Here is a 20,504-nt window from a genome sequence, read left to right on the forward strand (position 1 = left end):
AGGAATTTGAATTGACAGGACACGTCCTGTGGGTCAGGAATTTAACTTCTGCCTTTGCGTAAGAATCTGCTCGAGTTTGACTAAACAACAGTAAAACACAGGGCATGCACAAATGGCAGAGACTTAGCATAGCTCAACAGATGCATTTACTACAGATTTTACCTGCAGCTCTAAGCTGCTTCATACCAGGTCCAAATACAATAGCAAAGCACCCATCTCTCTATCACAGACCCTCAGCTAGATTCAAGAATAGGGCTGCCCAATACCAACAGTACAGGAGGAAGGGAGTGAGCTAACCAGACTGAGCCCAGGGGAACGAGGAAAGTGAACATCAAGACTTGAAATGGCAAGGAAGAAGCCGCCTAGAACAAAGACGATGCAGGTGCACAAGCGTGGAATAGAAGATAAATTTTTAGTCCCAGCTCTGCTGCTGGCCCAATTGTAGACCTTCCCTGCCCAATGTGTGCAGCACTGGGGCCTTAACATACGATTAACAATGTCTGTCTCTGGTAAGAAAAGTGCGATTGCAACATCTGACACCATCAGCTTTTCTCTATGAGGTCCCAAAGACCTGGAGGTGACTGATTTAATGCATCTGGTTGTGGTACACTGGGGACAGAAAAAAGAGGCACTTCCCAGAGCACAAATGAAAAGCAAAACTGACTACTTCAGTTGCATCATCCCAGGACCCTCCTAGTTCATCCCTTTACCTCTGTCGATCTGGGCAAGTTCCTGATTCTCTCCCTCAGAGTCATCGCTGTCGTCATCACTTGGGGGGTAGGAGATCTAGAGGGCAAGGAGAAAGAAAAAGTTTTATTGTGAAGACCGAACATCACCCTGCTGCTGCCCAAGCCACTTCCCCCACCCTCCCCCTCTCATATCCTGCAGGCATCCCCCCCCACCCCCGGACGCAGCACCTCCCTGTATACACATCCTCATCTCCCAACCTCAATCTCCCATGGTATCCTTTCACTTGCAGCAACACAAAACACACAGCCTACCACCACTATTTCCACCTTACTGCACCGCCAATTCTTTCCCCAAGCACAACGGCCAAACCCTGCCCTTAGTCGCCAGGCATGCAGCTTTTAACCATCATGGCCTACCACATCCACATCACGTGGACAACTGAATCTCCAAAACCCACCACCGAAATAAAGACATATCCTGTCAACAGCTCTATCATCTTGCAAGGTACCCACAAACGAAGTGGCATGTTAACTTTAGCTGTCATATGTACATACCCATACTTCCCCTTTGAAGGCACACACACACACACAAGTCACCAAAGACTAGAACCTTGCTTTCCCTACAGAAAAACTCTGAAGAATGCAATAGAAAGAGAAGAAACAGGATTTCACAGAAATGCAAACAATAACGTTATGCTGTCCCTGCCAGCGCAGAATCTTACAGTACCACTGAACACCCTTAAATGCTCCAGTAGCCATGACAAATCACATTTTGTTTATCAGGAATTTTCAGGAAAATTTGCCCTGGGTCAGCCCACGGGCTTCACAAGACCACCTGCGGTAAAATAACTACTTACTCAAAACATGTTTGAACGCTGAACAAATTTGGTAGTTGCCTCTCAAGACAGGTTGAAAGATCCAAAACCAAGCTTTTGTAGGTCAGACAGATACCACCGCTGCCGAGTTTCCCATGTAGAAGAAACCCTACTTACCTTGTTCCTAAAGTAACTTTTGTTCTGCTGTATAAAGCATACCTGGAAGTTATTATATCAAACCTCTGAGCTATGCAGCTTAGAATGTGTCTCTGGCAATGGCCAAAACCAAACAAGTCAAAGGAAAATGTAATATTCAAGAGAAACGTTTGTAAGAGACAATTCTGGAGTAACACGATCACTGCAAGGAATAATAGTAATCAATTATTATGCCTTACACCTTTTTAGTCAGAATACCAACGAACTTTCCCAACATTCTTAGCTGAGTCTCACAAGCTACTTGCCCACAACAGGTTTCAAAAGGTCAGACGTGTTTCCATTTTAAAAGTGTCTGATGTGCACGCTTGACTTTTATAGAAGATGAGGCAGCATGCAACCATTACACTGATACGGACCCATTTCACCTCTACCACTGCTCCTAGGGAAACATCCTTGGGAGCATTTCAGCCTCCCAGAGACCCAAAAGAGCAACTACACTTACCATCGTGACAATGAAACACATACAGCTGTCGCAAGCAAATAGGAATAGTGGAGAAGTTCTGACTGATACTGAATGACAACTATTAAGTCAACACACCTATTTTGTTACTACCCTCCAGGATTGTGTTTGGGGGGGTTTGTTCCCCCAAAAGTCTGTTGCCACTTTTTTCCTCCTCCTTTTTTAAAGCTACCCTTTGCCCTTTAAGGAATCAGAAAATATTTTCCTTCCTTGCTAGCCTTTAAACTACTTTCCCAACTGTCAAATGACCATGGAAAATGGCACAGATTTCTCCCCATTGCTGATATTCCTGAAGTAAACGCAGGGATTGTTTTTCTGACTGTAACTACAATTTTCTTGTACGTATTCACACCCATGCGTCATTTAATAAAAGCAGCTGGCACTGAGGAACACTGCCAAATTAACAGACTTCTAGTTGTCTGCAGAACAGGTATAATACCTTGTTTGTGCCACGGTCGTTCATAGAAGGGACAGCTGACACTGAGGTGCCATTGTGCTAGCTGCTGTGCAGACAGACAGTGGTCCTGTCTTCATCACAAAAGCTAAGGCTCCAATTCTATCTCGAGAGGTACTGACCTTAGTCTGTGGCTCATTCCCACATAAAAACCTTTCATCTGGACGTGGCAGGGTTTCCAGTGAGGTTTAACAGCTCTGCGTGGGAAACCTATCAGCTCCAGTTTTTGTACTATGTAAATGTCAACACACAGCATGGCACTGCTTCCAAAAAAGAGGCAATGACATCTAGCACATCCAGGCCAAAGAGCTACTGCACAATGTCACTGACTTGAGATCGGAGTTGTATGAGTCAATGATTGACATTTTGAAGGTCTTTGCACTTGTATGGGAAGGAGCGAATATTTTGGAAGTCCAGGACAGATAGACACAATTTTGCTAGCCCCTACTGTCCTCTGCTAAGTCCTCCCCAGTCCCACAGGCAGCCCAAGGCTAATCCCCTGCAAGTTGCCTCGAACACTTCTCCGGAGGCTTTGCAGGTGCTCTGAACAAGAAAAGTCTGTTTCAGACAAGAGGATACTGAGTCTCTGGATTTGGCCCCATATTTTATCCCAAGGAAATACAAATGGTAGGACAATACAAAAAGCTTCACGGGAAAAAAGGAGTTTCCAGTCTTGCTAAGCATCCTCTTGATGCTAGCCATGGAAAAGCAAGCACCCACTCTTTACCCAACCACAATTTTTACAAGCAACATATCAAGTGCTTTCCAGAATCAAGGCAATTAGACACACCTATTGCGCCACTCTTCTTGACACCCACCTCTTCTTTTGGTAAGAACATACCAGTAGCAAATTTCTCTCAACTTTCAGACTTGGTTTCTCCCATTACACCCACTGGTGTCATTATACCCTTGTCCTAGACAATACCCTCAGAAATTAAAATATTCTCTTAATACGCATCATAGGCTAATTGTAAAAAAAGACTTAAAATCCAATTGTACATTTTACACATGAACAAACTAAACTGATTATAAGACTCAGAAGTCACATTGCCTCTGATGTCCCATGACCTGCACTGTCTTTCAGAAGTCCTTACCTCTGATTTCATGCGTTATATACACGTGAATACTTGTCTTAAGTCTTCACATCATTTTCCTCCCATTTGTCATTTAGCAAGATCTTCTATTTCAGTATTGTTACATGCTCTTTTTATTAGTAAACCCTTCCACAAATTATATCCTGGTTGTGGGAACCAGTCTCTCAAGATCTTATGTATGAGACCCTAGCTCCCGTGTTCTCTAACAGAGAACCATCACTCATAACACACTAACTATTAATCTTGCAGAGTTTAATTTTTACACATGAAACTCCTTACCATAAAACACCACACAGGCAATGGTTAACAGAAGATCAAAAAAAGGGTTGGCTGTCTGTATGGATAAAAAGAATTTCTACAAACTATCAAGATATAGGGAATCAAAGAATAACTCTGACTGGTTGGAGATAAATGCTCTCTCCCTTGATTCCTCCCAGGCTTTAACAGTAACACTTTCCTCTCTTCAAAAGCATTCCACTAAACACAGCAGTATTGTGTTCAGGCCTCCAGCTCCCTTGTACAGTCCCTGTCTTATATTAGCCACATATTTATTTTTGTCTGAGGCAGCACAGTATTGTTTTCCTCACAAACTCAGAACTGTGGCACTGCCATAGCAGAAAAACTGATCTCCATGTCAATGATCCTACTCGATCATGGCTTCATTCACAGCATACAAGTCACAGAACTGTTTAGGTCTGAAGACACCTCTTGATATCATCTAGCCCAAGCCCCCTGCTCAAGCCTGGTCAACTAGAACAGGCTGCCCAGAACTGTGCTCAGTACCTTAACATGCAAAATTAAAGAGAAGAAAATCTCCATTTCACATAGATGTGTGGATGTTTACAAGTCATGGCACAAAACAAGCCAGAAAAAGGATGGGTGCCCATCCACCCTCCCGTTTTTCTTCAGGAAACGCATCAGATCTGAAGTTCAAAGACAGTAGCCTCCTGTCGACAAGGATCTCAGTTTCACCCCTGAGTCCTTCAACTCCAATGCCTTCTGTTAGGCAAAGGACTCCTACCATGCCAGATGGAAACATGGACAAACTTTCCTATGCACTTGATTTTGCATCAATCTCCAGTACGGAAAGATGGGTTTGTGTAGAATAACCAGATGGTATTTAAGGAGAACTGAGTGTAAAGCTTAGATACCCTTGAGGGAGATTTAACATGAAAAGACAAACTAGCAGATATAAGAAAAAGCTAGAGAGAAAAAACTTTGTCTCTTGTCACACTGCTGCTTGTCAACTGAGTAATGATAAACAGCTGCAGCCAGAATTGCCCAGGTCCTAAAGGGCCCCATCACCCATAAACTCTAAAGCCCTGAAATTACAGACAATAAAAAAACCCTCACTCTGTTAAAGTGGAGTTCCTCTCAGTTTTGCTTACAAAAGAAAAATTAACCTGCTATCATATGATCAAAAGCAATTACATTAAGAATCATCTGGGAGCTTACAAAAGAGAAGGGAATCTCACTCCTAAGGCAGAACAAATCTCTCCCAACAGGCTTTACTTAATGGTTGGATTGTCCTGAAAAACTAAAACACCAACAGGGTGGCTTGGTGCAGCAGAGGGTGTGTGTGTGAGAAGCAAACAAGACCACAGGCAACCCCTTGCTCCCAGCTTGAATCAAGAATGCACAGGTTGGGGGGCATCATTCCCAATTTCCCTCCAGGAAAGAGTTTACTTCCAGGGAAGTGGCTTCCCCAGCAGAGGCCTGTGCTATGGCATATAAAGCTGTGCACTGGCTCGTTCACATGAGTCCTGGCACTCCAGGGAATCTCTGCAACCAAGTAAAGCCCCCTTCAAGTGCCCTGGAAAGAAACATGGCTGAGTTGGTCTCACTCACTGGTTCCTGGCACAAAAGCAGAAGGGGATGATGAGCTCACCAGTGACTGCTAATATCTCTCCTATGGGGAACCGATTTCCATTTCTTCAGACTTCAGATTGGAGAAATGAAAACAGTGCTCACTTACCTTCTCCCTGCTGTACTGGCTACCAAGCAGCTCCTAGAGACAAGGGCATCCTGCAGCACAGGGCTCTGCTGCTGGCTCCTCTCCATCCCAATTGCTTTAGTAAAAACATTTTACAAATTTCCCTAGTGTTGTTTTTCCAGGTCAACAATTGCTGCAGTTGCCATGGGACACTGCCCGATCTTGAATGAGGGAGGTGCCATCCTCCCAATTACAAGAAACTGTGAATTAGAGAGAGTGGAAAAACAAGGCAGATTATGAGAGACGGAAAGGCAGTTTTGAGCCATGGAACAAAATGAGTAGGAAGGAAGGAATGAGTCAAACAGACCTTCAAATTAACATCCAACTTCTCCCAAGTTCTCCTTTAAATTTTATTTTAGAGATATTCCGCATTACAGAAAGAATTTATGCTAGTAAAACAAGGCTGTAATGCTTGCTCTCTCCTCAAGAGAAGCAGCAGAGTTAAGAGATTAAATTCAGTTCAGTCTTCAAGCATCCACAAGTGAGAAATGACTGCCCAGACTAGATCTGGGTCTTACAGCTGGGGTCCTTCAACAGCTAAAGTTTCAGCCAGAACAGCCCTAGTTTGGAAAAGCTTTCTAAAGTATTTTTTCCATTGTTATTATTATTCTCCTTTTTAATTTTCATAATAGCTCTGCCTTCAAACTCCTTTCCTCATTCCCTTGCAAATGGCTACATTTCAAACCCAGGGTTCATAACCCTTAAAACATTGTCCTGCTTGACAGAGCAGCTGTCTGGCGGAGTCAGCAAAAGCAGCGATGGGCCAGTGGGACACAGCACTCTTAGGCCCTTGTTTTCTGGGCCTGTCCCACGCCAAAAGACAGCAAAATTCCTATTTTTGTAGGAATGCTGCACATTTAGTCAGACACATCATCTTCTGCATGGGTCTAGACTCTGCTTGACCATCAGTGGTTTCAGAGATTTGGGAAGCAGTCATTCTGGGTAGCCAAGTCCACAGATTTTTAATGACACAGATGTCATTTGTGTTGAATGCCTACCTTACAGACACAGCAAACACGGTGACCGGCAACTCTGAGGGTGCAAGTGGTAGGAGTCATTAACCTGAGAACATGGAAACTGAGCTTCTGTTCTGAGGCACTCTATTCCCAGAAGCATGGGCTTTTAAGCTGTGTTACCCAGATCTTGAGGGGAAAGCGTGAGGCTTACACAGAACAGTGAGGATATGACTGGTGGGTGGGCATGAGGCGGCATGCGTGGTCCTCTTACCGTTTTAAATCCTCTCTCACATCCTTCTATAATTCTATGAACAAATTAATGTCTTGAACATACCATTTGCATGGTGAGATTATGTTTATCTACACTCTACAGCTCCTGAAAAGGAGTCAACTACGGCCAAACCTGACGAAGTACAGAGATGACAGGGCACTGCCCTAGGCCTGACGATCCTCATCTGCAAGTGGAGTGCACCAGAGAACTCTGCAGAGACAAGCGCAGTGGGGCTGGCACTGGGAAGGGGCACACAGACCAGTCAAAATACAGTTCAGGCCAAACCCACAGAGCACAGCCAGACTCTGCATTCTCTCATCTCCCCAGTATCAGTTCTCTTGCAGCACTCTGAGGCAGCACCAAACCTCCTTTTGCTCTTCCCAGGGCTAAGCTGAGATGACTTTGCAAGGTAAGACTAGAGATGAAAACACCAGGAGCCTTCACAAAATAGAAAAGCTTAACCACTGCTCCAGAGAAGTATGGTATATAACACCAACAAGCCTACAATGCATGAACACACAGACTCCATAGTCACCAGAAACAGCAGATATGTGATGTTCTTCAATCACAGGGAACTGAATTAGTTGATGCCTACAATTGAGACTCATATCCACCCCAAATGGTTCTCAAAAGCTCTGGGAAAACACTGTTAGAAGAGCAAAACTAAGGTCAACCTTTTAAATTCCACCCAAGATAAACCTCCAGAAGGCAGTAGCTGCAAAGAGACTGGAACAGACTCATTTCTGCACGGCAGAGACCAACAGTATAGGCACCCACATATACGTGCACATGCTCCTCCCACCTGCTATCAAACTTGTGTGACAACAGAAGACACAGAGGGAATGCTACCAACTGAAAAATGAGACTTTAACAAGCTTCCTAGGCAGAAAACACCCAGACTCTGGTCCTTGGCACCCAAAATACTCCAGATCTGAGAGAATTCAATTCAGTTTATTTATACTCAAAGTCACTATGAGAACCAGAATATTCATATAAACATAGCTGCAGTTGTGTTTGGGGCCCTGCATGATATAGAAATTACAGATGGAACAAAGTCACTACAGCCCTCATTCAGCAGGTGGATGGGGTCTGGTAGAGCCTTTAATCCTCCAATTCCCTGCTTGCCTTCCTGGACCACTAGGTGTTACAAAGTAAGACTGCTTCTGCAGTACAGGAGCCAGGAGAATGCTGCAGCTCCACACTGTGATATGTATCATCCTTTCCGATAGCAAGAATTTTTACAAAATTCTCAAACTACGCCATGTTGTTAGCTTAAGAGGCTGGTTAAGGTTTATAACTCATACCATGGTGACAGAAGCCATACACTCCTCTACTACCACTTTTACCTGCAAGTAAAGCTTCCAGATGCGTCGCGTCCCAGTAACTCTCCAGCAACTCTCCTACTCTCCTCCCACCACTCAGTTTCTGCTCAGTACAAAAACCCAGCACAGCCTGGCCTCAGCTGGCAGACACCTGCATGTGACAGACCAACATAGTTTCTCATCAGCTCTATCACTCTACTCGCAGCTTTGCTGGTGCAATAAGAGTTATGGCTAATTCGAATCCAGGTTTCAAGGATCCTATTAAGAGACCAGCATTCACCTGTTCACTTTCTCATCCTCTGCAGGGAAATAGCATTTTACATACACACTTCAGAAGGGCATTAGCAAAGAAAACAGTGGTAAAGCGTTGGGAAGCACCCATCAGAAAGAAGCAGCAACCTACAAAACGGTTGTGCTGCCAAGAGATCCCTCTGCAAAGGAGGGCAGCTCCTCCGACAGCTCGCAGCATGGAGCCCTGGCATTTCCCTGGCTCACACCCTGCAGGAACAGTGCTATTCAGCAGTGTTGACACCACAGAGCACAGCAGTCCAGAGAGACAAGAAGGAGCCTGAAGGATTAAAGACCTTCATTGGGGGTGGGGGTGGGGGGGGGGGTGGGGGGGGTGAGGGGGCTCATCCACCCTGCATTAAGATACACTGACTTAGCTCCATCTGTAATTTACAGCCCATTTGCTGCTGAACCTCAGCTGCAAACACAGTCAGATTAAAAGCTGCACTATTTATCACAGGCTGACAACCCTCCCAGACATAAGGGGAAGACAGTACAAGGGACACCTAGAACTGGAGAGGCACCTATAGCATAGCTAATCTTATCTGTAATGCAGGTACTGAGACGGGAGGATGGGAGATGGTGCTTGCATCAGTGCCAACCACTCCTGCTTTGGCCACAGGGATTTAAGTACACCCCTCCTGACTCACACTCCATCCCCACCGGCCTAGCTCAGTTATTACACTGCTGTGGTGAGAAGAGGTCCCTTTGCATAAGGCCAGCTTCTCTGACAGTTCACAGCGACTCTTGAGCATTGCATGGGTCCCCTCCATGCTGTACTCCAGGGAAGTACAGCTGACAGCATCTGGCATAAACAGCACATCTGGAAGCAGTTTTTCCATTCCCCCCTCAGAAGACACAGAGAGGGCAACTGCCATTGCCCCGAGATACTTCATTAGCTGCAAAGCTGCCTGTGTTGGGAGACCTCACTCGACACTCACCTCTGCTCAGCCATAAAGAACTACATTAGCCAGATTTGCAAACACAAGGAACAATGCCTTACAGTCAGGCTGATAAATGCATTTGGAGCACATGAGACTTTCAGGCTTCTCCTCTAAAAAAATTCCACATTAACCCTTCTGAGTGCAAGCTGACAAAAGCTGTTTCATCTCTATGGATTTATACCAAACTACTTGTGTTTTATCATGGAGCAAGCCAGTAATATAGCATAATCCTTCAAGGCCAGATCTTTGTTCCATCTGGTCAGGCATCTTCAAAGCAAGAGTTAGGACCACATAAAAACTTACAGTGGCTCTCACTGCACCAGATCCTTTCCTGATAGGCATTGTGTGATTCCAGCTGGTTCCAGCTCACTTCACTCGCCACAGATAGCTACTGAGGTGGTGTCCAAGCACCACATACTAAATCGGCACCCCCACATACCATTTCAGGAGCAGGACAGGGGAAAAGTTGCATTGTACTGCAGCCCTCTGCAAAATATCACCAAGGGGCTCCCCAAGAGTGACTTCTTCTGTCCAAACCAGAATAAAGGGTTTTCTATGACCAAAAATATACACATGGAAGCTGCCAATTTCTTAAGCCTCTTTCACTTCATATGCTCCATACCAAATACCACTGTTCTCTCCTGTTAATTAGCCTTCGGTCAAAGAACTTTTATTTCTTTGGAATAATCAACCCCTAGGAACAAAGAAAAAAAAAATGAAAACTCACACACAAAAAAACAGCGTGGCGGCAGACAACTGTCTGGAACAATCACTTGGCTTTGTGTGTAATAACTGAGTGACAGGATACGGAAGGATTATTTTATATTTTCCCAGCTTACATCCAGACACACACTCTCGGCAAACTGGAGGATCTAGCTGCCTGTCTGGCACCTTTCCTCAAGATGGGAAATTCCCTGTACAACCAGAGGAGATCTTCTCATCTTATGCCCATATAGAGTTTGGCAGATTGTGGCCTCTGATGCCAAGAAGGACATCAATTATATCAAAACCAGCCTGCATCACGGAAACAATGTGACCCCATCAGGAAGGAGTTAAGATGAGACAGATTTCTGAACAAAATGTGTGAGGGGATAGGATCTTAATGCCATGAGCAAATTGAATTCTGTCATCTCCTTGAAATCAGGGGCTCAAAACCAAGTTTGTAGCCCAAATCAATCAGCCATGGAAGGCAAATCAATAGTTTGTTCCCTAGAAATGTCAGAAACCAAGGTCTGCCTACTCTCATTGTAGACACTAATGAATATTGAGGGATTTGGGAGTACTTCATCCAGGTATCTCCTGTCCTTTCACAAATCAAAATTCAGATAAGGACCACCTACCGTGCAGTCAGGCAACAAACCTCAGGTCAACCCATCCCTGAAATGGGAGACATGACTAATAAAAACCTCTCCAGGACTCCTAGGCTCAGGCACTTGTTTCCTCTTTTTCCTCAGAAGGCATTTCTAGCCCCGAACTCTTAGGTCTTCTTATATGGGCTTATGCTGGAACAAAGGTTGGGAGGTGATCCCAGGCAAAGCTGTAATGGGCTTTTTTCAGGTGTATTTGCTGCATACAACCACCAAACAACCCAGTCATTCCAGTCCCACACAATGGCAGCTCATTTGAGAAAGGCAATCCATAGCCTCATAGTCTACCTCCCCAGGTTTTACCGTATCTCCTCGCTGCCAACACTCATTTAGAAGATGCATGCCAGTGTGGCACAGGCACTGACCTCTGTTCCCAGCACCACAGCTCAAACCCTGGCAAGCTGAAGGGGCTCTGCAGCAGGGCTTGATTTCCACAGTAAGCCTGGATGGTGGACTGGCTGGCTAAGAGTGCTGAGAGAGGCGAGAGCTTGAAACAAAGATTGGTCTACACTAACTGCTTGCAAAGCTGATAGTCACTCATGGAACCTTCTTTGGGCTTTTATCTCCTGGCACCTGCAGATGACATTTTGCCATGCTAACCCAGAACAGCTAGGAAGACCCAGGATGTGGATCATTGCACATGCAGCTTTGGTGCAAATCTTCCAAGCAGGAATCTTCTTACCAATTTTCTTACATCCAGGTCCACCAGGAGGTTTTTGTAAGTGTCCACAGTATTTCACCCTCAATGAAGCCATCAAGGTTGGACTAGAGAGGTAACCATGCGAGCTCTTCACATGATGTACCCACACAAGGGTACTCTGTTGTAGCATTGCCATTCTGCTAGGGCTATCTTCAAAGAGATAGCAAACAGCAAAAGTTCACCTGGCAGAGAAAGCACTTGGTGTGCTGAATTACAGAGGACAAAAAGAGACTGCTCACCATGCAAGATCTGCTCCCTCTGCTTCAGCCAGCTCCCAAAATGCCCCAGCCTCAAAACACCTGCTCTATAACAACTGAACAATTCAGTATTATGTATATACTGGGGTACAGTATATGGAGGCCAGGTCAATGTCCAAACAGACCAGCTCACGGCAGGAAGAAGGTTATAACGGGTCTGAAAAGCAAGAAGACCACAGCAAGAGATGGGAGAAATTCCCAAAGGCACCCTGAGCTGTCCACCCCCAAGGAGTGACCAAGCTGGTCCAGACGAAACCATCCTTGAACTGTGCTTCACCTGTGTCCCCACCACTTGGGCAGGCCTGCACCCACACTGGCATGGAAACAGCTCTGTATACGTCACATCGGGCCATATGTCCTTTACCTCAACTTTTAGGCCTGGGTCACAGCACAGTTTGTACTGCACAGGGAATGCTTTCTGTGCAGATAAAGGTCAAAACTAATTGGCTTTTCTCTAAATCCTTGCCTGGGTGTTCATGCTGAGCAGTTGTGGGTGGTGCTGGTGCCTATTCAAAAACAGCTTAGCTGGCTGACTCTGCTGGTCAATGGTGGCAAGAGGACAAACAGGCTCTGCCCACGGCCACGTACAACAGTTACTGCAGCAGCAAACAGCCCTGAGAGCACACATACCTGTGATGCTGGTTGCTAGGAAGAGTTGGGTCACCCGGCAACCTGAATCCCACTGAACAGGAGAACAGGGGCTACAGATAAATGCGTAGGGGTAGGAGGGGTTGGCACTGCCTACACTGTGTATTTCCCACTGAAAAAGGAACACAGCCCTTGGTTCCTATACTGTGGCATCCCAACAACACTTTTGTGACCCCAGACATGCTCCAGAAACAGCCAGGTAAGCTGGCCGGACTGGCGCACTACAGCAGAGTGATGCCCTGACCACCCACCACTCCGCAGATATGTCCTAAGCAGATGCAAGCCTTGCTTTTTACTTTTTAAAAGAGGTGAACCCACTGTTTTTCAAGAGCCATAATTAAAATGATGACCTGGGTCTGCTTGTTTTTTGCACTTCAAATATAAACTATTTTCCTGCTCAGGAAGACTTTTAGCATCCCAAACAGTGCAACATAAATTCAGGAGCTGTAAGATGGTGCATGACAGAAGGAAATGAAGTAAAACTGCACTGTCCAGCAAAGCAAAATGGATTAATCTTCTTTCACTGAAACACAGAATTCAATTTTTCATTCAAATAAAAATCAAGAATTGGAAAATACAAGGAAAAGTAATGAGATTTCTTCATGACACCGGGGGGTGGAATTTATTTTATTTTTTTAATCTAGCCCATATTTTCCTATCAGTCATAAAGATGACCAGCTAAGAGGATGTCTCACTGAACTATCCCAATACCAATAAACTTCCTTTTACACTGCATTTGCAGTACCTGCAATTCATCTGAAGTCCCACTCTGGAAATAAGTCTTACAGGAGATTATCAGTGCTGGACATAGGTACAGGGTAGAGGACAACCCTTGAAGACTCAGACCTTAGAAACCAAGTAGAAAGAATTGCAGCCTATTGTTTCACGATACCTCAGGGGTAAGTCTCGAAAACTTAAGGTTTCTGAACGACTGTGATGGCCTGTTCTATTCTTTGTCTTGACTAAGTATGCATCACAGCATTTCTAACCCATAATACAATTTTAGTCCAAATTATCACAAGCCTAACTTGAGGTGCATTCATAGATACTCCAGCAGCCAAAACCATACTTACACACTTACATTCATGCAAGTGGCATGTGCCCCTCCAGACAAACCAGAAATGTCTAATGTTACCAGGTGTTAATAGGAGCAAAAGCAAAGTTTCAATGTAAAACAGAGTCCTCCAGCCTTAGAGGAATGAACCTGTTTGGTGGTGTGTGCTGAAAAACCCATGAAGGACAGAAAACCTTCATACACCACACGAAACAGATGAACCTAAACTTACACTGTGCCAAGTTGTCTTCAGCCAGCCTGAAGACCAGTGGCTGGGGTGAGCACGTGACAAGCAGTCAACCTAAAGAAAGAAGGAAATCAATCTGTCCCCATTCATACAAAGCATGAGCCCTTACACAGATCTTTGAAAGCACACCCACTGTGCATCAATAATAACAATGCTCCTTCACTCTTTTTTGGTCTGAGGAGGAAAAATTCAAATAATACACTCCTGGCTCTGCAGAATAATCAGCTGCCACCTGAACAGTGACTCAGAAGTCACTGCCTGCAAGCTTGAGGTTCACTTTGCACAGCCAGCTGAACCCCCTTCATACAGGAAGAATCACCCAGTCACTTCCCAGGGCTGGCCAGCCAGACTGGAGTCTCATAGCCGATTCCAGAGGCACATGCCAGCAGAAAATAACTGACATGACTTGCTGGTCACCAGTGCTGCATATGCACATGTACAAGCTGCAAGGGTGCATGAAGAGAGCTGACATGGTGGCTTTGCTAGCGCCTAGTCCCCAGTTCCCTTGTAAGCAAGCATAAGGCTAAAATGACACAGCAGAGAAATGCAGTTCTCTGTCACCAGAACAGACTCACACAAAACTTCATTTCATTGATTGACATTAAGGAAGTGCCCAGGACAAAAAGGAACATGCCAAGTACATAAGTAATTTAACAACTCTTGAGTATTAGAACATTAATTGTATTGCTTCTAAAGTTGTTTGTGTCAACAGCAAAGTTGGAATGGAATTGCCACCCTTGAAGTACTCAGTTTTCTTCAGTTACATGTTCCAGCCAGTTAGTTTTTTCACACACCACAATCCAACTGTTTCACTCTGATAACACCTTGGGCCACTAATTAAGGGCTTAGTCTGACTGGCAATGCACAGACTTGTTCCAACCAGATGCTCCCTGCCCCAAGGAGCCTGCTTGCAAACAAAGCTTAGAAAATACACCTACACTTCAGCCACTACACAAATATGCAAGGGCACAAGAGTTGAAGAGGGATTTGGAAGAAATGCATTTGTGTAAGAAACCCCTATGCCAAGTTGTGGGGATGAACAAGACATTCCATTCCTAGAAAACTGAGTCAGTTGGACAGTACTTCTAAGAGCTCAGTATCAGTACTCCATCACACTAACCCACATGCAACCCCAGGATATGCATTTTAAAATCTCCTTGAACAATTTGACTTGTAGTTCAGGAAGGGCTTCTCAGGGCTACCAGTCAAAACTATGAAAAAAACAATAAAAAAATTGTACTAGACTAATACCGGACAGCCAACGAAAAATTCAAGCCTTGAGCTGTAGGCTTCACTCACTTTCCTTATTTGAAGCATTTCACTACAGTACAGGACACCCCCGTGTTCTCATTCTCCTCTCAGATCCCCTGAAGTCTGCTCTGGAACAGACCCAGTCGCCAACTGTTATCAAAGATGAGCCCTAACCTGTAAAGTCAGACCTGCTTTTGGCTCTCGATTTCTAACAGCCAGCCAAAACCTGGAGGTTTCTGAATGTGGCCTAATCTCTAGCAAATAACACCAGACCACTGAAGCAAGAGGTGGAACAACAGGCTGAGACACAAGGCTCCAATTCAAAATCATTTCTTGGATTCAGCTGCAGCAGCTGAAGGACTCTAAGCCAATGGGCTGGAACATGAACCGCAACAGCTCAGGAGCAGATACGCTGCCACTTCACTGCCCCGCTACAGGGACACAAGTGTCCAGTGGGGAGACAGCAAGGTCAGCAGGACCAGTCTCCCAAGGCTTAGGGTTCAAATTTGAACCCTAATTACCACACTTCACAGCCCAGCCACCCTTACCAGAGACTGCTGGCAGCAGGTGCTAACCCAACAGCAGGTGAAGCATCAGTCAACCACTCCCTTCCCATTACAGTGATTTCTGGTGAAAGGGCAATAAAGGGACACCAATTCCCTCAGCAATACCAGCACACCTCTTGAGTCAAAGCCCTCTGAGCAGCCTTACCTAACAGCCAATTTTAGTAGGGAACAAAATAAAAGTTCATTACATCCAGCAGCCAAAGTCTGCATATTTCCTGGTTTCACTTAGAGGCAATGACAGCCTCTCAGCTTCTCCAAGTGGGGGAATACTAGGAAGACCTACCACAGCCACACTGAAACAATTCAGGACACATGATACCAAAATGAGATCTTTAGAGTGGGCAGAAATTTCATCCTGAGAAGATTCCCAAAGCCTGGATGCCAATCCAAGGTTGGTCAAATCTCCCAAGCTTACAAAAAATGGGTTTCCAATATACCCAAGGACAGCTTCCCAGGACTTTGCCTAATGGCACTACCGTTGCAGCCAAAAACACAACAGCAGCTTATTTTCCCTTGAATTTGGGAACTTCAAACAAAGGTCATAAGCTGCAAAAGCAAGCGGGTAATGGAGAAGAGCAATTGAGCACACTTTTTAAAGCTCAGAAAGCTCTTGGTTTGGGTGGTAGATGCAAATGAGCTCTTAATCTACCCAAATTAGTTGCTCATTCACCACTTGCGCTACTACAGACCTGATTTTATGCACACACCTAACTTTTCACTAGCTCTCAATGACAGCAGACTAGATCTTTTAAATAGTGCACATTACCGTACGTGCCAAAATACGTACAGACCTGCACACAGACCAACTTGAGGAAGCTGAGAAGGCAGAAGTTCGGTCTGTGCATGGCAGCCTCACATCATCTGAGGGCAGCAAAGGGAGATGGTACAGGACACTTGGCCTGGTGACAGGGTCCGTGCACAGTGCAGCCACAGGAAGCTCCTGCACTACTCACCACTTGTGACACCAATCCTGCATCCACACCTGCAAGGAGATCTGGCCCAACACCTAAGACAGAGCACTGCACACTCTGTTAAGCAATTAGTATGCTGGTACGAGGCTCAACCAAGACCAGGCAGCTGCACACAGTCAGTCCCCAAAGGCCTACAAAACATATATAAACCCAGAGTTTGAAAGTCTGGCTTTCTGCCCATACACATGTATACCACTCATTGTACCACTCCCCACAGCAGGCTGCAACGATACCTCTGATGGTCTATGAATTAGCCTTGCAAGAAACAGTGCAAGCTTAAGTCTCCCTTCTCTATTGAGCCTGCAAAAATGCAGACCACCTGTTTGCAGCACAAAACCTTGGCACTAATACGAACAAAATGGCTGCAGATACCCACTCCTGCGAGTTTTCCTACATGCCTCCAAGCATCCTGAAGGCTGTACATAACCCGAGAGCTCCTTCTAAAGATCCTCATGGTTTCACAACCTGAGGCTCAAAGACAAACAATAAAGCTAAAGGAGGCAATCACAGCCACAGGGCCCCAAGTACAGCGTTCAAAAGAAATCCCCCACTGCCTGTGCAGAGATACTCTGCACTGAATCGGTCCACTACAGCCTAAAGCATTGTCCTTATTCTATTTCAAAAAATAGAATCTAATACTGACTCCCCAAGAGCCACAGAATGTGCATTCCACACAGGAAAAAATACACAGACCCAGCAAACTTTGAGGAAACATCAGTACTGTTTCTAACAAAGTTGCCATCAGCCTGTCCAGAGTGACTGCGCAGAAGTGCAGCCACACGGCAATCTGCCTCTGTGTAACACATACAAAAGACTCCACTAGAGTCTAGTATACAGATCCCCAGCCCCCAACTCAGCCAACGAGGGCTGCTACTTTTCCCAGACCCCTTCTTTGATTTGGGGCCAGGCGCTACACTTCCCGCAGCACTGATGCCAGTCCAGAGTAACTCTGCTGATTTCAGGGGGCATCCCTTGGTTCACAACACTTTCACCAGATCAGGACCTGGTTATTTTTTTTAATTCACTTATCATGACTCCATTTTTATCCCATTGCATATGGCTCAAAAATTCCTCCTTGCATTTGGCAGGATGGGCTTAGATATTCCTTATCCCGAATCTGTGATCCTCATTTTTGTTTTGAGCACTAAGAAAGGATGTAAGCAGAACCTGGAAAGCCATGGGCCAACGCAGTGAGCCAGACTGCAAACTTCAGCTCAGATTCTGGCCTTCAGGACCAAAAGGGAGAAAAATGCAACTAACAAGCTGAAAGGCATTTTAGGCAAATCTTGTCTGTACAGTACCTACATAGCACAATGGGGTTCTAACCGGGCAAGGGCTGGGAGACTACAGATCACACACATACAAAGCTAACTAGACAGAGAGGCGAATACCCATGTAGTCAAACGTGAACCCCATTCAAAGTAAATGCTCCTGAAGGACAGATACATCTGCCTTTATCTGCCTTTCTGTATCGCCTACTGAGTTGTGCAGGGTAACTCTGAGAGCAAAGGAACGGTAACAGAAACACAGCCTAGGCCAGCTCCTACCGAGCACACTGGCTGAGAGGAAACTGACCCAGCGTAACAACCACTCCGAGTTAGTAGCTTCTCAGGGCCCCTTATTAGTTGCCTGAACGGTGCAAGAAATAGCCTAGACAAAACCGGCTGTTCTTACCTTTAGCTGGAAAGGTTGAATTTCGTTTAAACTCTGGTTCCTGAGCTTTTTGGTGAGAATCTTCAGCATGGTACAAATCCGAGGAGCCAAGAAAGGGTTAAGCATACACACACGCACGCATCTGCATCTGCCGAGCCGCTGCTGCTAAGGCTGCCGCTAGGCTCGGGGGAGCTCCGCAGAGCTGGCATCCAGCACCCGCAGGTACGCGGCGGCGGGGGTCGGGGCGGCTCCGGACAGCCCGCTTCCAGCTGTGCCCCTCTCTCCTCCGCCACCGCACTCTGTCCTACAGCCCTCCGCGGGGGGTGGGAGAGAAAGACCCCCCTTCCCAAAGCAAAAAATAAATACCAAACTTCCTTTGCTTCCCACCCCCTCCCCCGTTACGCTTCAGAAAGGAGGGAGGAACCAGCTGGCAGCGTGCTGCAAGGGACAAGGGACACCGGGCGCAGAGTGCTTCCTGCGGGGCGGCAGAACAGCCTAGCCGAGGCCCCGGGCCCCGCTCATGGCAGCGCTCCCGCCCGCCCGTCAGCCCCGCCGCCGGCGGCCCCAGGCGGGCATCGCGCCCCGCTGCCGTCGGGCGCCGCCGCCCCGCGCCCCTGCCCGCGACGGGAAACTTGTAACAAACGGCGCGGCAGCCGCGGCGCCCATTGGCCGGGCGGGGCGGGGCGGGGCGGGGCCTCCGCTTAAAGGGGCCCCGCCGGTGACCGCCGGTGCCGCCTCCACCGGCCCGGAGAGTGCCCAGGGGCTGGAGCGGGCCCGCCGCGTCACCGGGTCCCCGACCGGGGCGGGCTCCGTTCGGGATGCCGCTAGAGCGTTAACGGCCTGTGCCGGACCGCAGCCCGCTCCGCGCCAGGAGGGTAACGGGATGCCGTGACAGACCTGTCCTGCCCCCTGATGCGGAGCACAGGTCGAGGGAGGCAGCTGTACCCCGCCCGGCGTCCCTTCAGCACCCGGGGGGGCTGCAGAGGGCCTGCAGCGGCTGCAGGGAAACGCCGCCGCCTCTTCCCACAGCAAAGGCAGGCGCGGGGCCGGGGTGGTACCGCGGGTGCTGCCCCCGGGTGCAGCAAGGTGTGCCACTTCCACCGCCAGGCCCTCAGCACTCCCCTGGCGAAGCGGCCAGGGCAGTTACTGGGGGATGACCGGTACGCTCCCAGCCTCTCTGAACCCACAGAAGACACCGACACGTTTGCCAGTAGTAACAACGAAGGGCTTTCGCCCCCTGCCAACTCCGTGCCAGCGACACGCTCCCTGTGTCTAGGTGAAAGGTCCCCTTTGCTTGTCACCAGCCCCTTGGGGCCAGCAGAGCCTGTTGTCCCAAACTTCCTCCTAGGACAAGTTAGGAAGCCCTGAGGAGGTCTCTGCTTGTGTACAAATTCCAGAGGAGCACAAGCTGGTGAACGTATCGGTTCCCCATTCTCAGCCAGCATGCTTGTAACAAGATAAGGAAAGAGCACTCATAAAATGCTGACTGTGGAAAAGAAAGAGGAGAACATCTTTGCTGCAGGGGAAAGGGCCTCAGTTCAGCTCCAGTTAGCAAAGTATTTTTATGAAGGAGTACAACAGGCACAGCCTGAGCCAGAAAACGTTTCTACTTTTCAGATAGTGCCTTCTTAGAAGATGCCTGCAGTTGCAAACCATCTGTTAAACCATACTTGCTCTGTGAGTTCTGCTTTCACACTTTGAACTTATTTTCACCCATTTTCCCCCGGTTCACATCAAATTGAAATCACCATCTAAATGCGCAACTCTAAGCTCAAAACTAACTAAAAACTCATGTTATGTCATAGGTACTTCTAGTTTCCTTATTGCGTGAATACAGAAGGACAGGGAATAGCGTACATCAGCAGATCGCTAGTCCAGCATCCTGCCTCTGACAGGAGAGAGTAAAATGCTAGACAAAAATAGAAATGCTCCATATAGATATGTAATCATATATCTAATGTTAGGTAAGAATTACTCCTGATCCCTAACTGATAATCAAGGTATATCCCAAAGCCTGACAACTGAGAACCTCTTATCATTTTCTTACCCTAGTGAATGTCACTTAAAACCTTTTTTTTTTTTTTTTTTTTTTTTTTTTTTTTTAATATAAAGACAAATTCCCCAAGCCTTTATTCATTCCTTATTCCAGCACTGGAGCCACTGGCTTTCCTCATAATGATCTGTAAGATATGACCCATAAACCACAGTCAATTTAAACTACTGGGTACGATTGCTTTTCCATATTTGGGCTCCCTGGGTTCAAGCACTGGGACAGGCACATGCCAGGG

At 46.6% G+C, this 20,504-nt stretch overlaps 1 protein-coding gene across 4 annotated transcripts in view; it reads right to left on the reverse strand.

The window, feature by feature from the left end:
- The window catches only part of LOC121096180, a 58,781-nt gene extending 39,965 nt beyond the window's left edge, over positions 1–18,816 (reverse strand). For all 4 annotated transcript variants that reach the window (XM_040611912.1, XM_040611910.1, XM_040611909.1 and 1 more), the window contains exons 1-2: positions 18,238–18,816; positions 711–786 (exon numbers count right to left, since the gene is read on the reverse strand). In XM_040611912.1, the coding sequence (XP_040467846.1) occupies positions 711–786; positions 18,238–18,342 (181 nt within the window). In that variant the 5' untranslated portion in view covers positions 18,343–18,816. The remainder of the gene's footprint in view (positions 1–710; positions 787–18,237) is intronic.
- Between the last annotated feature and the right edge of the window lie 1,688 nt (positions 18,817–20,504).

This window comes from Falco naumanni, chromosome 12 (assembly GCF_017639655.2).
Source record: "Falco naumanni isolate bFalNau1 chromosome 12, bFalNau1.pat, whole genome shotgun sequence".
NCBI classification, from domain to species: Eukaryota; Metazoa; Chordata; class Aves; order Falconiformes; family Falconidae; genus Falco; species Falco naumanni.